The sequence below is a fragment of the Pelophylax lessonae genome, assembly GCF_965119305.1.
Source record: "Pelophylax lessonae genome assembly, chromosome: 2".
NCBI lineage: Eukaryota > Metazoa > Chordata > Amphibia > Anura > Ranidae > Pelophylax > Pelophylax lessonae.
Window position 1 is genome coordinate 679,584,704 of NC_138769.1, and position 17,125 is coordinate 679,601,828.

A 17,125-nucleotide genomic window follows, 5' to 3' on the forward strand; every position below is an offset into this window, starting at 1 on the left:
TCCAGCAGAACTCCCACAGATTTCGAATTGTGATCTCCAGGCTTTCAACCAGAGCAGAGGGAGACTCCGCTCGCAGAAGGAGATCATCCAAGTAGCCCACTACCGCGAACCCCCGTTGGCGTAGCAAAGCTAGCACTGGGGCTAAAACTTTTGTCATGATGTGAAGGTATGCATCCTTGATATCTATAGAGGCGAAGAAATCTCCCTGACGCAGGGATGCCACCACCGTTCGAATGGATTCCATTCTGAACTTCTGTACCCACACAAAGCAGTTGGGCGCCCTGAGGTCCACGACTGGACGCACTTTGCCTTCCTTCCTGGGGATTGTGAACAGGTTTGTGAAAAACCCTCACCGCTCCGGAAAACATTTCGAAGTCGGAACCGGGACAATCACCCCTTGAAGGAACAGGTCTTGTACCGCCCCCAAACAGGCCCTGTAAGCGGTCTGAGGACAGGTGCAAGTTGGAAGGAAAAAACCTTGCCGGGGGACAAGAGCGAAACGCGATCTTGTAGCCGGACCGAATTACTTCATAGACCCACTTGTTTTGCACTAGGGAAGTCCACGGATGGGAAACCAGAGAAGACGTCCACCACCCCGATACGGGTAAGGGCGCATCTTCATGCTGGAGGAGTCTTGTCCACCGGTCTGGAGAAGCCCGATCTTGGCTTGCCAGACCAACTTCTTTTGGATCCTCCTGAAGAGGCCCTGAAAGGCTTTGAGACCTTGTCAGTCACCCCTGATAGACGAAAAAACTTTCTATGAGCTTAGAAGGAAGGCTCACATCTTCAAAGAGATTCCGTGCCCTTAGTAGCCTGCGGAAGCAAAGTACTCTTCCACCCCGTGAGACCTTTAATGATGTCATCCAAACAGGCGATCTCCTTGGAAAGGAAGATCACTCAAGGCCTTTTTTGAAGTCTGATCCCCAGACCAGCACGTGATCCAAAAGACATGCCAAAGGACCACTGCCAAAACAGAGAGGTGAGCCATCAGGGGAGCCGCATCCAAAGAGGCATCACAGATAAACTGCAGCCCCTGAACCAGTTGGCCTGCCAGCTCGGCAAAGGAAGGGGGGGGCTGTTCCCCTTCCAGGTCACAGTGTAAGAGCTTAGGCCACACGGTCAGAGTTTGCGACACTAGGGAAATGGTAAAAACCGGCCTCATTGCCGAATGAGCCAGAGTGTAAATATTGCAGGCCACAGCCTCCGCCTTCCAGTCAGCCGGATACTTAAAGGCCCGGGGACTCTTCAACCAGAATTATGGTTTCCCTGTTTAATCTGGAAACCGGAGGGTCCATCACTGATGGCACAATCCACTTCTTAAGAAGGGACTTCTCATAGGGGTAATGCCTAGTAAAGCGCTTAGGAACCCCACGGGGATGCTTTGATCATCCCCACTCTTTAACTACAATTCTGTCAAAATAGGCAGGGAAAGGAAACCCCTTTGCCGCTCTGGATGGCTCTGAGTGCCAAAGGGAACCTGTGCCTCCGTCGCAACTTCAGCTGCGTCCTCCATCTTTAGGGTCTCCCTCACAGGTACACTCAGTGCATCCACCAGCGCCTTTCCACCACGGTCACAGACATGGAGGAATCATCTTCACTATCAGAGGATTCCAGGTGCGTGGTTGTAGCCCCAGCAGCATTAACCACGTCCGTGGCGCCTGAATCAGATTCAGAATCTAATGAGACAGATGAGGCAGGGGAAGGCGGGGGCACTTTTGCTAGCCCGTCGCTCAAAAGCCACCTCCACCCGGGACACAAGGGACTCCAGGACTGCTGTCAGTGCATCGATGGATGGATGGGACCCGAAGGGCCCCGCAGCCTCAGAGAGGGGATAAGGTGGGGAGATGTGCTCCAAAGACTCCATAAGTCACCAGGGAGTCCCCACAAAAAAGTGTAAAACACTGCTAGGGAAAAACCCTCACCGCTCCGGAAGCACCACCCGGTTACCAGTCACAGAGCACCAATCGATCCTCAGCAGACGGGGAGAGGACCCCACCAGACTCACCACCTCACAGAAACCAGACACTGCAGCCACCAGGAGAATCTGCAATGCAGGAGCGGTAATCAGTAAATTAAAGGATCCAGGAGTCAGCACCAGGTGATGAGAAGGGCCTCCCACTGCCGAAATCACCGCTCCACAGACATGGCCGCCGCTGTTTTCTACAGCAAACCACCACATAATGGCCACCGGACTACACAAACATGGCCACCATGCATTGCAGCACAAGGCTACAAAAAATGGCAGCGCAATAGTTAATATGGTAATAAAAATCAGTAAAAGTTCATAATAAAGTTGAAAGGAAAGTTCATCCAACACCAGTGAGTAGGATGGAGTATGATTCATCAATCACCACGTGGATAATCCAGACTGCTTACCAGATAGAATTGACCCTCAAATTATGGAGCGGTCATGAAAGGTAAATATGGCAGCTATCAATACTTTGTGAAGAATTAGCACCTCAGGACAAAAAAGATTATGAGGGTGTAGTACGTTGCAAAAAGATACATATAATCAGCAAAGAACCAGCATGTAAACAAATCCGAAGAGACCACGGTGTACTAAGCGTGTGGTCACCCGACGTAGGGCTCTGGCTTACGCATTTCGTCATAGATTAACGCTGGAAATAAATAATGCGAATAAATCGGCGCTAATTTCAGATAAATAATTTCATAAACAAAATTAATCAATATTATAATAAATATAGAACAAATGTGATGTGCAAAATTCAAATGATGTAAGGCCAAAAATATAAATCCCTTTGGGAGGAGCCTGGTGACGTCACTTTCGGTTTACGCCCGTGACTGAAAGTTTGGATTCCACTACACCGCTATTGCAGGAACCGAAGATTTTTTGCTGCTATACTACTGCAACTTTACTGTAAGTTTTACTATTTGTCCCCAATAAATTTTACTTGATATACTGCACCATGAAGCCTTTCTGCTACTTTATCCCTATATGGAGGAAACACCAAGGAAGATTTCCTTCATTAAATTTTTTGGGCTAGCGATCAATTACCTCTGGCTGGCTGTTATAGTGGTATCACTGGAGTTATGTGGAGAGGCTTGTGATTTTTGAGCAAACGTTTGATTTATTCATTCTTGAGGTGAGCAGCCACTTAATGTTGGATACCTTGGTTTGGGGATGTTCACATCGGTGACACATTTGGATTTAAGTTTTTTATCACATTGCCGGATCACCATTGTCTGATAATTTTCTGCATTTGCACATGGACTTTTGATGAACTTTACACATTTATTGTCTCACAGTTTTGCATCATTTACACTTGCACTTTATATGGACTTTATATTTGGATTTATATTTTTGCCTTTTTTGGCCTTACATCATTTGAATTTTGCACATCACATTTGTTATATATTTATTAATTTTGTTTAAGAGATTATTTATATGAAATTAACGCCAATTTATTAGCATTATTGATATTCTGGTATGTGGGGACACTACAAATTAGCAGCTTTTTTTCCTTGAATTTTATTTTGATTAATCTTTCACTTTCATTTACTTCACTAGTAGCGCATAGGCTCTTCATTTCTAGTTTGTTATATATCCCCAGGAACTGCCCATAAGCGTAGCCAGACTTTTTTTCCTGCCTAGTGTCCTACTCCTGTAGGGGGCAGTATAACCCAATGGTTAAGAAGATCAGGAGCTGTGTCCATCAAGGAACGAAAGAGAAGTGGAAAGTTGTATTAAGTACTTACCGTAATTTTCCTTTCCTGACACCAAACCATGGCAGCATACGGGCCCACCTTGTATGTTTCGGTGGCTTGTTACAAAAAATGGAGGGGCAGCTAACTAGTCCTTTTTTTATGCTTTTCACTGGTTCGGAGGGAGTGGTCAAGAGGCGGAGCTCTATAACTAGTATGCTACTATGCTGCCATGGTTTGGCGTCAGGAAAGGAAAATTATGGTAAGTTTTTGATATAGTGGCGCACCAAAATTTCGGCAACCGAATGGTATTAGTATTATGCAGCATGAGGGGGTTCATCGAGTACCAAAAACCAAAAATGCTATTTAACCACTTCTGGACTGGACGGATTTGCCCCCTTAATGACCAGGCCATTTTTTTTTTTTTTTTTTGATTCGGCACTGCGCTACTTTAACGGACAATTGCACCGTTGTGCGAAGCTGTACCTAAAAAAAATTGATGTCCTTTTTTTCCCACAAATAGAGCTTTTTTTTGTGGATTTTGATCACTTGTGCAATTTTTTTTTTTTTTGCGCTATAAACAAAAAAACTATATTTTTCACTTTCTGCTATATAACATTTCCCCCCAAAAAATAAAAATGACATTTTTTCATCCTTTTAGGCCGATTTGTATTCTGCTACTTATTTTTGGTTAAAAAAAATCCCAATAAGCGTATTTTGATTGGTTTGCGCAAACGTTATCGCATCTACAAACTAGGAGAAAGATTTATGTCATATTTATTCATTTTTTCTTTCTAGTAATGGCGGTGATCTGCGATTCTTAGCAGGACTGCGACATTGCGGCAGAAAGATTAGACCCCCTAACTGATATTTTTGACACTTTTGGGGGGACCAGTGACATTACTACAGTAATCAGTGCTAAAAACTGAATTTTTGTAAAATCTTACCGTAAAAATTCCTTTCTCTGAGTCCTCCGACAGTCGCCGCCCCTCATATAGTCATCACCAATGGCTTTAGTGTCCAAAATTGAGGTGCTGATGGCTGAACGAGCTGCTAGAAAAAGGCCTAGAATATCTTTCTCCTCTGATTCAGATGGTGATGTGGCTGCTGTGGCTGGCGTGCCCTTTTCAGGGTCTCGCTCGTCCCTGGACCCGCTGGGGTCAGAGGGGGAGGCGGAGGTGGAGGGGATAGATGATTCTCCCCCGGGGTCGCAGCTATGGATGCGTTGATTTCTTCTGTTAAATAAACACTACATTTGGAGGATGAGCCCAATCCTCCGGGCATTGTGTCCTCATTTGGTACACATAGGACCCGCAAGTCGGCGCAGGTTTTCCCCTGCCCCGCTGAGTTTCATCACACAGTGAATGAACAATGGCGCAGTTTGAAACGCCCTTTCACGGTGCCTAAATGGTTTCACCTGCTCTACCCCTTTGCGCCTTCTACGGATTTGCGCTGGTGTGTGGCCCCCCAGGTGGATCACACTGTGGCCGTGTTGAACAAGGCTACTTTGGTTCCCACTGAGGATACCCCGGTTTTCCGGGATCCTATGGACAGGAGGTTGGAGTCTCTTGCCCGCCATGCCTATATGGTGGCGAGTTCCATGCTCAAACCTATTTTGGCTACGCTGGACATGGTGGACCAAATTCATCAAGGGGTCATGTATTTGTGCGATGCAGCCTTGAATGAGGCCCCTTTGGCTGCACGCCTGTCTAGTGTCGCGGTACTTAACCGTCGACTGATCTGGCTGAAGAGCTGGTTGGCTGACCAGACGTCACGGAAAACGGTGGCTGACTTTCCCTATGCAGGGTCTCGTCTTTTTGGTGAGGCTTTAGATACTTTGGTGAAAGGAGTCACTGGGGGCAAAAGTACACTGCTGCCCCAAAATCCGAAGAACAAGCCTTTTCGCGGCAAGCAGGGTCCCGCCTTTAGACCCATTCAGGGGTCCTTTCGTGCCTTCAAGCCACAAAACAAGGGCAAGCCTTTCAAGGGCCACGGTGGCCAGAAAAAGCCCTGGGCGGGCAAGCAAATGTCCGGCCATGCCGGTGCGGCGGCTCAATCCGCCTCTGCCTGAAGGGACGCCCTCACCCGTTTCAGGGGTGGGGGGACGTTTGCGCGGTTTCCTCCAACCTTGGCTGCTCCGAATTCCGGACAGGTGGGTTCAGGAAATCATTCGATCAGGATACAAGATCGAATTCCTTTCACGGCCGGCGGACAGATTCTTTCTCTCAAATCTTCATTTGACCCCAGGGCGCCTACAGGACCTGCATCAAGTGGTGCAGGACCTCCTTGCCCAGGGGGTGATTGTCCCGGTGCCTCATCGGGACAGGTTTCGGGCTTTTTACTCGAATCTGTTCACTGTACCCAGAAAGGAGGGCAAGGTGCGTCCGATCCTGGACTTGAAGGCTCTGAACCGCTTTGTGCGCGTTCGGAAGTTCCGTATTAAATCCCTCTGCTAGGGGGTGGCCTCCCTGGGTCCAGGGGAATTCCTGGCCTCTATCGACCTAAAGGATGCGTACCTGCACATCCCCATTTTCAAGGATCATCAGAGGTACCTCCGGTTTGCCATAGCGGAGGACCACTATCAGTTCGTAGCGTTACCTTTCGGTCTCGCTTCAGCTCCAAGGGTCTTTACCAAGGTGCTGGCGCCTGTTCTGGGCCTGTTGAGGGCACAGGGCATTGCGGTCTTGGGATATCTGGACGATCTCCTGTTACAATCGAGTGTCAGTCAGAGCCTGTTGTGCGATCTGTCGACTACGGTACAGACGCTCCAGGAGTTCGGTTGGACCATCAACGTTCAGAAGTCGACTTTGTCTCCTTCGGTTCGTCTTCCCTATTTGGGGATGGTTCTGGACTCTGCTCAAGCGAAGGTATTTCTGCCAGAGGACAAGCTCCGGACCCTTCAGAACGAGATCAGGTCTCTCAGGGACAAGGAATCTTCGTCACTCAGGACCTGCATGCGGTGCCTGGGGTTGATGGTGTCAGCATTCAAGGCGATACCGTTTGCTCAGTTTCACACGCGGTCTCTCCAAGCGGAGATCCTGGCCAGGTGGGACAGACTACCTCAGTCCTTGGATCGGAGTGTCTCGTTGAATGGATCTTCTGTGGTGGCTTCAGTCCCCGGCTGTGTCGGAAGGAAAATCCTTCCGTCCGTTACTGTGGACGGTGATTACCACGAATGCCAGCCTGTCAGGCTGGGGTGGAGTCCTGGGCAACCTGTCTGCCCAGGGCACTTGGTCGGAGGAGGAATCCTCCCTTTAAATCAACATCTTGGAATTAAGAGCGATCAAACTGTGTCTCTTCCAGTGGTCGGATCGACTTCGGGGCCGTCCTGTACAGGTACAGACGGACAATGCTACCGCGGTCGCTTACATCAACCACCAAGGGGGCACCAGGAGTGCCCGGGCGGCCCGGGAGGTGACCGACATTCTGTCTTGGGCCGAGGTTCATGTCCCGGCAATTTCGGCAGTTCACATTCCGGGTGTGGAGAATTGGCAGGCAGATTATCTGAGCAGCCAGACCCTGGATCAGGGGGAATGGTCCCTACACCCGTAGGTCTTCAAAATGCTGTGTGTGAAGTGGGGTTCCCCGGACGTGGATCTGTTCGCGTCTCGGCTAAACCACAAGGTGGTAAGGTTCGTGGCAAGAACGCGCGATCTTCTGGCGGTCGCCTCGGATTCGCTGGGGGCCCCTTGGCATCAGTATCGTCTGATGTATGCCTTTCCTCCGATTCAGTTGTTATCCAGGTTCCTTCGCAGGTTGTCCTTCGGAACCGAACTTGGTGATTCTGGTGGCACCGGACTGGCCACGTCGGTCCTGGTACGCGGACATCGTTCACCTAGCAGTCGCGCCTCCTTGGCGGCTGCCATTGCGAGAGGATCTGCTGTCTCAGGGACCGATCTTCCATCCTGCTTTACAGTCGCTGGCTTTAACGGCCTGGCTGTTGAAAGCCAGGTCCTGAGAGACAGGGGTCTCTCCCCAGAGGTCATTCCTACCTTAATCAAGGCTAGGAAAGCCTCGTCTGGTAAAATTTATTACCGTACCTGGAAAGCTTATTTTGCCTGGTGTGAGTCCAGGGGGTTTTCTCTTCCCTCATACTCGGTGACGAGAGTGTTGGCTTTCCTCCAGTCTGGTGTGGACCAGCGTCTGGCGCTGGCCACGTTAAAGGGCCAGGTATCTGCACTGGCTGTTCTTTTTCAAGGCCCTGTGGCGTCTCATTCCTTAATTCGCACCTTCGTTCAAGGTGTGTGACATTTGGCCCCTCCCCGGAGGGAGCCTTTACCTCCATGGGATTTGAACTTGGTTCTGTCCGTGTTACAGCGTTCTCCCTTTGAAAACATCCGGGAGATATCGTTGCCCCTGCTGTCTAAGAAGGTTGCCTTTTTAGTGGCGATCACTTCGGCTCGCAGGGTGTCGGAGTTGGCGACGTTGTCTTGCCGCTCTCCTTACCTGGTGGTTCATAAAGATAAGGTGGTCTTGCGACCTAACCCGTCATTTCTCCCTAAGGTGGTGTCTGACTTTCACCTTAATGAGGACATTGTTTTGCCTTCGCTCTGTGCGAAGCCTAAGCATCTTAAGGAGGTTGCCTTGCATTCCTTGGATATTCTCCGGCGATCAAGGTTTACCTGTCGTCCACTGAATCCTTTCGGAAATCGGATTCCCTCTTTGTCCTTCCTGAGGGACCTTGGAAGGGCATGGCTGCGTCTGCAGCGACCATTGCCAAATGGATCAGACAGACGATTGTCCAGGCCTATGCTTTGAAGGAACGGGTTCCACCCTTCCCTGTTAAGGCGCACTCTACCAGATGGATGAGTACGTCCTGGGCCTACCGGCATCAAGCTTCGGTGGCCCAGGTGTGCAAGGCTGCGACTTGGTCGTCGGTGCACACCTTTTCCAAATTCTATAAGGTTGATGTTCTGGCATCAGTTGATGCCTCCTTTGGCTGCAAAGTTCTCTGTGCGGCAGTGCCATAGGGGACCCCTGTTTTTTTGTGGGTCCCTGGCTGTTGGGGTTGTTTATCCCCTGGGTTATTTGCTTTCCTGGGTTGTTGCTCCTGTTGAGCTTTTTCTATTGCCCAGCCGCTTCTCTTACTGTGTGTGTAAGGTTCCTTTCTCTGATGTGGGTACTGCTTTGCCTTTTATGCGGATGACCAGTGACATAACTACAGTAATCGGTGCTAAAAATATTCACTGTTACTGTAATAATGACACTGGCAGGGAAGGGGTTAACTCAGGGGTGATCAAAGGGTTAAGTGTGAGCATAGGGGAGTGTTTTCTACCTTTATGGGGGAGGGACTTGTGGAATCAACACAGGGACCTGTGATCCTAAATACAGTAGGAGGAACACAGGCAATCTGTGTTCATTCCAGAGAGAACGACGGTCTGCTGTGTTTACAACAGCAGACCGTCGTTCTCTCTCCACGGGGAGTGATCGCGGGTGTGGGCCCCGTGCATCGGCTTCCCCGCTGCCTAATGGGGGTGGGCGCACGCATCCCCAGGAGTGCTCCCGCCAAGCGCAGCCGAGCCAGCCTGTCGCAGTATATCTGCGGCGGGCGGTCAGCAAGTGGTTAATTCATTTTATTATTTAAAGCAAATTCCCCCATCCAATCATGTATCCGTGCTTTATTTTGATGAGAAATCACTTTAAAAAACACCCTCTTAGCATTTATGGATGTAGCCATCTTGAATAAGGGCAAATTATTCATGTAGCATTTATGTCCTGGAATCCACCTGCCCTTAGCTCAGGCACATAAACAGGAAAGGGTGTGCTTAACAGAGAAAGCCCCTCCTCCCTTTCTCTAGGTCTGACAGCTCTGTGTCACCGCAGCGGTTCTGAGGTGTCTTCCCGGTTCCTGCATCTCCTCCCGCGGCAGATCCGGCCTCATACTACAACACAGACCAGAACCCCTCAAATGGACTCATCTGAGAGGTTACGTGCCTGTCATTTTGGATGTCTTGTGAATGCAATACTGATGTTTTTAATGTTTATCACCTAATAAACTGTGCTACACTATTGGCGGCTTGGCGCCTCTTTGTCTTTATACCTTCTTGTTGTATGACATAATTTGCCTAGGCCTGGAAACCAGAGAGTAACATACAAGCAAATTTGATATACCGTATTTATCGGCGTATAACATGCGCCGGCGTATAACACGCATCTTAATTTTAGGGCAGAAATTTCAGGAAAAAAGCTGAAATTTAAAATAAACAGCTTTGAACTCAGAACATTTTTTTTTAATTAAATGTAGTCTTACCAGTGCCCACGAATGCAGCCTCATCAGCGCAGTGTCCTTAAATGCAGCCTCGCCAGTGCCCATACATGCAGCCTCGCCAGCACCAGTGCCCATAATTGCAGCCTCGCCAGCGCAGTGCCCATGCATGCAGCCTTGCCAGCGCCAGTGCCCATAATTGCAGCCTTGCCAGCGCCCATAATTGCAGCCTCGCCAGCGCCCATAATTGCAGCCTCGCCAGCGCCCATAATTGCAGCCTTGCCAGCGCCTCTATACAAATCACTTTTAAAACTGTCCAGAAAGCAGAGCCGAGAGGTAGAAGGGGGCGGGCGGCACCGAGGAGAAGGAAGGACGCGCTGTCATCGGAAGTCCCGGCGCCTATGATTGACGTCGGCATAGGAGGCGGGACTTCCGATGACAGCGCGTCCTTCCTTCTCCTCAGCACCGCCCGCCTCCTTCTACCTCTCGGCTCTGCTTTCTAGACAGTTTGTTTTTTATATTGGCGTATAACACGCACTGCTACTTTTTCCTCCATTTTTAGGAGGAAAAAGTGCGTGTTATACGCAGATAAATACGGTACTTCCTTATTCATGTACTAATGCTAGCAGCACAAAAAATTAAAAAGCCAGTGTTGATTGAGAGAGTAAAGTTCCGATTTAATAGATTTTAAACTGCATCTAGTCCTGAGATGTACAACTTTTGGGTTGGATCAAAAAAGAAGAAGACAAATACCTAATATTTACAGGAATTAGACAGCATATGAATGAGGCTTCCATATAAAAAGAACACACTTGTGCTCTGCTTCAATTCTGGGGCCCACAAGCAGCAATGATAGGTCCTATCACTACAGTCAACAGGCAGATGCCCTCATCAGCTACACAATTATAGCTGTCTTAACCATCAAAATGGCACGTCTCTAAACACCTTCCTGGTCACGAATGTAGTAAACCTGCTGGACATGAAGCAATCAATAGGACACTCTCACACTCACCTAACTTCTTTAGTATTTGTAGGGCCACTATCTCCTTTGCCTTTTGGTACTGCTCCTCAGGTGTAAGGTACTCGCCAACCAGCCAGTCGTATCCAGCAAATGGAATAGAATGGTTTGGCATTGCAACCACATAGCTGAACCTTATCCATCCACAGGAGCCCAGACCCAAAAACTGTATCTGGTAAGATGGCTGGCCAAGCTTCATTTGCTCGCAGATAATGTGCAGAGCCTGGACACAGCTGCCTGCAAACGCTTTATCCTGCCTGACACTGTTGCTCCACCTTTCAGGACGGTACACATGGGGCTGCAGCAGAGCGCCAGAATGCATTTTTTGCTTCATCTGGGGCTTTAGCCAGTCTACACTGAAGGGGCAACCATACAGCAGCTGGGAGCCTGTGAAAAAAAGAGAAGATCCATCAACAAACAATGAATAATAATCATATTAGTGTCCTAAAGTCAACATGGCAAAAACAGAATATCCCAGGTTACAAAAAGTGAGGGAAAATCCCTAGCAACTGCACGAACCCCTCATATTGTCGACCACACAGTTAGCAATGAGGTCCTAATATGGAATTTGTTTTGGATACTACGTGCATATTGCAGGAAAGATGCATGCACCCAATACCCCCATTAAAAAATAACAATGAGTGTTCATGTGTTTAGTCTGACATCCTTGCACATCTCACCAGGCAGGGGAACGCACAGATCTGCCTTCTTTTACCCAATTAAATGTCCTAAGACTTGACCTACATTCTGTGTGATGGATCATGAGCTTTACCCACAGCTATTTTGGTGCTAGAACAATTTGTCACTGAGCTTCATGATTCAGTATAGGTTTTTGGGTTAGTAGGAAAAAGGTGGTTATGGGTTAAAGTGTTTATGGGCTAAAGCCTAAACTTTTTTTTTTAATCCTAATGAGGGGCTGGGCCATAGACACATAGAGCGTGGCTCGAGATTTGTGTGCCATTATAGGAAGTGACTCCCTATAGTGGCACAACAAGGAGAGGAGGAGCCAGGAGCACCAGTGGGGGACCAGTGAAGATGAGATTCCGGGCTGCCCTGTGCAATTACATTGCACAGAGCAGTTAAAAATTACCCTGTTTGTTATTTTAAAAAATTAGTTTACAATCAGTTTAAGATGTAGTTGGGCTTTAAGTAGACCTGTGGCCAGGCTACGGACATTTACATAATATTAACATGCAGCAAATGCACTTTAAAAAAGACTGTCACTGACCTCTGTAGCTGCAGGAGCAATTACAGCAGAATTTGTTCTCTCAGCTTCCAGGTCACCATGCTCCCTCCTGCCAGAACTCTTGTTCTGAGTTTTCACTACAGATTAGAGGACTGAAGGGCTTCTGAGTCTCTGCTGGCAGGGCAGAGTTGAACTGCTGAGTCACTGCTAGCAGGAGGGAGCAGGTGGAGCTAAGCTGCTGAGAAAAATGACTTCAAGTGGTTGTAAACCCTTACATATACCCACTGAAGTGGCTAGCCTCAGGAATTAAACAAATCCTCCTACATAAGTTGTACCTGTTTGTCTGTGGCCCTCTCTTTTGTACAGCTGCTCAAAATACACAGATTAAAGTCTGTTTTCTGAGCTCCAGAAGGAAGGAAGGATCAGAAGTCAAACACTGCACAGCACAAAGCAAGGAGCTGAGTGTAATCTGAAACCTGAGTGGAGAGAATGGACTTTCCCCCTCTACACAGTCTCATAGGGAAACATGTACAGCAGAGGATGTCAATCACCTGTTGTGTGCTGGAGGGGGGGGGCATCTCCTGGGATTCTTCTGTGGTGTCCATAGACTCTCAGAACCAACTCATGCAGATAGTAGAGGAATGAGAGAGGAAACAAAATCACACTAGGTGCTTTGGATAGAGGCAAGTATAGAAGGATATGCTTTGTTCATTTATCATTTCAGAGGTGTACAACCACTTTTTATCCTTTGTGGCTATTGAGGAAAAGATTGGAGCTGGAGTTCAGCTTTAAGAATGTGCAAATATCCATAGCCTGGCCACAGTTACAATTTAAAGGGTTTGCAACCCTAAATAATAATGCTTTGCTGCAAGTGGTTTGTTCCTCGTTCCGCCACGAGTGGGCGGTGCAGGAACTGTGAATCCGGAGAAGCTTTTCCCTGGTTACAGCTCCTCATGAACTTCCGCCACTCTGCCGACGTCACTTCTGCCTTTGGGCGGATGTGACATACGGGTGTCTCCGTGACTCGCGGCTACGGACAGCTTGTCCCGCGCCGCGGCTGCGGGTGATTAGCCTAATTAGGCAGAGGTGGCACCCCTTTATAAGCCGGTCATATAACCGGAAAGAGCAGAGTAGGACGCCCTGGACAAGTTGTGAGACAAGGTATGGATGGTTTCCTTTGAAGACCCGCTATGATCTGGCCAATTTTTGAGATATTTCTTTGTACTGATGAACTTATTGCTCTCTTGGACATACATATAGGTGGGGTATTATTCTATACCATCGAGCCTGGCTCTCATGAGTCTTGCTGGACCGTTACCCGTATTGTCTTCCCCCTATTCCGCACTTGGCATTCCTTTCTCCCTAGCCTCATAGATATGGGGATGTGAGGTATGTTGTTACCTTGACTTTGGATGTATATATACCCCTTGCTGCAGATAGAATGATCAAGGGGCTAACTATATGCTTTTACACATATTTGTCCTTTTTATATACAGAATCTCTGGTCTTTCCACACCCCCCCCCCCATTTTTGGATAATAAGGATTTATACAACACAGCCAGTGACGGGACCATTCCATAACCTTACCAGTTCCAGTTATTATATTTCTTTCTGTTTTTTTCTGTGTTGGGGGGGGGGGGGGTTTGTTGCGCCCCTTCCTTAACATTGTTTGGAAGCAATTTTTTATTCCCCACCGTTGATATTCTGTCCACATATAGGGGTCCCGACGCCTGCCCAGGAGCACAGTTCCCCTTACCTGCTCTATATTCTCCTTTGTGGGATCTTCAGGTCACCATTATTTTGAAGCTACATATTGCGGCTATACCGTGAATGTATATACTCTGTGATTATAACATATGTTTTTTCATGCTTTTGTAGTGCAGTACTTTTTCGGTCTTTATGGTGCCCCGGTGAAGCTATAATTGCGAAACGTGTTGGCTTACCAGGGACCGTCAGACTGCACATGTATATGGATCCGGTGTTTTGGTATATTATATCCATCATTAGCTAATGGCCACCACGGATCCATGTATTTTATATATATGTCTGTTTATTGTCATGTCACTAATTTTGTCTTTTTAAATTTGTAATAAAGCTATTCATGTTTTTTACATAGTGGTTTACTTGCTTGCATCCTTTCAACCCACATATGCCGATAAAGTCCCACATTTTCTGTCCTCTCTTGGACTTGGGGTTTTTTTGGATTGCTTTGCTGCAAGTCCCTCTCTTTCAAGCTCCCATCCTGCACTGTATAAGTGTTTTTTTAGAAACAAAGCCTCTAAATACCTTTTTGTGCTGTTTTGTCAGGCCTGTCATGTGACTCCCAACCGTTATGCTAATACAATCTAGGGCTACAGCAGAAAGAGCCCTGTAGCCCTGGATCGTAATAGCAGAGCAGCCGGAAGTCACGTGACCAGCCTGAAGATAGAGCACAAAAGGGTATTTAGAGGCTTTGTTTCTAACAAACACTTATACAGTGCAGGATAGGAGCTAATAAGAGAGGGGCTGGCAGTGACATTTTAGTTTTTTATTAGCAGGAGAGGGTTGGGGGGGGGAGACAGAGACACAGACTCCCGAGCTGACAGCCAGGGAGGGGAGGGGAGAGCAGAGAAGAGAGCTGCGGATGACGAGGGCACATAAACTGACCACGGTATCAGGGCTCAGCAGCCACGATAAACCGTGGTCAGTTTACAGGGGGAGGGTAGAAACTGGCAGAATCAGCCAGGTTTGTTATAGTTTCCAGAGGGGCAGATTAGACAGCACATGCACTGTGCTGTTTAACCTGCTATAAGGAAACAGGATCTCTATTTTTTTTTTTAGGGTAAAAACCACTTTAAGATAAGGGAGCTGATTAAATGAAAGGTATGAACAAAGCTTTTTTTTTGGCCAAATTTGCCCTGTGGATCACAGAAGTGCACTTTTCTTCTCCTATGACCCACAATCAGCTAATAGTGCGCTATTCCCTGCTATCAGCGAATGTTACAGAGCCACTCCAGGCTCTTGAAGGATCCTGACTATGTTGGGATCTGCCCAGCTGCCTGATTGATAGCTGCCTCAGAGAAGATGAGGTTTGGGACCGCCCTTTGTAAAACAATTGCAGAGAGCGGATAAGTATGACATGTTTGTTGTTTTAAGAAAAAATCTACAATCACTTTAACCACTTGCCGACCGCCGCAAGTAGATATACTGCGGCGGTCAGCCCCTCACAGGCAAAGTAACGTACATATACGTCACTAGCCTGTGAGGCTCTGGGGAGCGAGCGCGCGCGGTCACGGACCCCCCCCCCCCCCCCCGCGGGAGAAAGGCGGGCGGCTAGTGTAAACAAGCCGCCTGTCATTCTCCCCTGTGTAGAAACCATGATCATACGGTTCTACTATGTAGGACCGTTGATCATTGTTCCTACAGCTCAAGCCACAGCCAATCACAGTTAGAATCACGCCCCTAGGGACACACACTGCCCCTCCCTCTCAAATAAAGTTAACCCCTTCACTGCCAGTGTAATTTTACAGTAACAGTGCATATGTATAGTACTGATTACTGTAGAAATGTCACTGGTAACCCCAAAAGTGTCAAAAATGTCAGTCAAGGGCCCGATCTGTCCGCCGCAATGTCGCAGTACCAAAAAAAAAAAAATCGCAGATTGCCGCCATTATGCGTTAAAAAAAAACAGCAAAAATTACAAAAATCTTTCCCTTTTTTAGTAAACGCGATAACTTTTGCGCAAACCAATCAAAATACGCTTTCTGTGATTTTTTTTTACCAAACATATGTAGCATAAAACAAATTGGCTGAAAATGTTAAAAAATTTTGATTTTTACATTTTTTTGGGGGGGAATTTCATATAAAAAAATGTAAAAAAATATTTCTATTTTTGTAAAATTTACGCTCTTTTTTTGTTTATAGCGCGTGATCAAAAAATCGCACAGGTGATCAAATACCACCAAAAGAAAGCTCTGTTTGTGGGAAAAAAAGGACGTCAAATTCGTTTAGGTACAGCGTTGCAAGTCCGCGCAATTGTCCGTTAAAGTCACGCAGTGCCGAATCTTCCGGGGCTTAAGTGGTTAATGTTTACATATTACAAACGTTTTTTTTTTTTGCATTTATATATTTAATTCATATTGGTTTTTAAGATTAGAAAAATGTGGATAAAACCAACTTATTATGAAAATGCCACATTCCCTTAAATGCAATTAGGCAATTATAGAATACCAGGGCAAAATGACTTTGGAGTGGTGAATGTCCAATTTTCATTGTTGTTGCATTTCAAAACCTTATAACACAAATCTGTCCAGTTCAGAATGACCAATGTTCTAAGCGGTTTAGAGTTCACTCACCGTCTAGTTTAATAGGATCATGCACTAGAGTTTCTGCATGATGCAGGATATAGTAATGATGTTTTCAGTTACAGGAAATGCTATCAATGGTATTGCTTATGATTGTTCCGTTACCTTAAAAATATATCTAAAGACAGGGCTTGACAAATTTGCTTTGAATCTAGAAGCCAGCTAAAAAAGTTAGGAGCCAGGTTATTTCTGTTATGACTCTGTGACAAGCCTGCTCAGGGTAACTGTCAGATTCAACATCTGCGGTCATATATTGTCCTTGTGGAGAAGGCTACACATAGGGGCAGGCGGTGGCACGTTTCGGGGGAGGGGGGGAAGAGAGAGACGCCTTCTTTCTCAGACCTGACCATTTATGTATAGGGCTGTACGCCACACTGTCATACACGGGGCTAACATTATGTTAAAAGAGAGGAAAACCTGCGCTACTGCACTATACTGGGTGTCAACAGCCCCGTCAAAATATGCATAAATTAAAATTAAAAAGTTAAAAAAAAAAAAAAGGATAAGGGAACAGCTGCTATGGTGTTTTATATAACATCAAAAATTCTTATAATGAAAAAAAAAGTGGGGCTTGCGGGACTTGATATTTTTTGGCATGAAATAGTTTTTATATATGCACTTTGTTGTTTTTTTTTTAATTTTTTTGCTTTTAAAACGCAATTTATTATGTTGTGTTTTTTGCACATGAATTAAGTAATATTAGATACATT

General features: G+C 46.8%; 1 protein-coding gene across 1 annotated transcript in view; it reads right to left on the reverse strand.

Annotated features, from left to right (window-relative positions):
* LOC309548248 (dead end protein homolog 1-like) overlaps positions 1 to 17,125 on the reverse strand; it is a gene marked incomplete at its 5' end in the record, with an annotated part of 68,185 nt that overhangs the window by 3,572 nt on the left and 47,488 nt on the right. Inside the window, one exon of the mRNA XM_082248198.1 lies at positions 10,881 to 11,273. Coding sequence (XP_082104324.1) covers positions 10,881 to 11,273 — 393 coding nt within the window. The remainder of the gene's footprint in view (positions 1 to 10,880; positions 11,274 to 17,125) is intronic.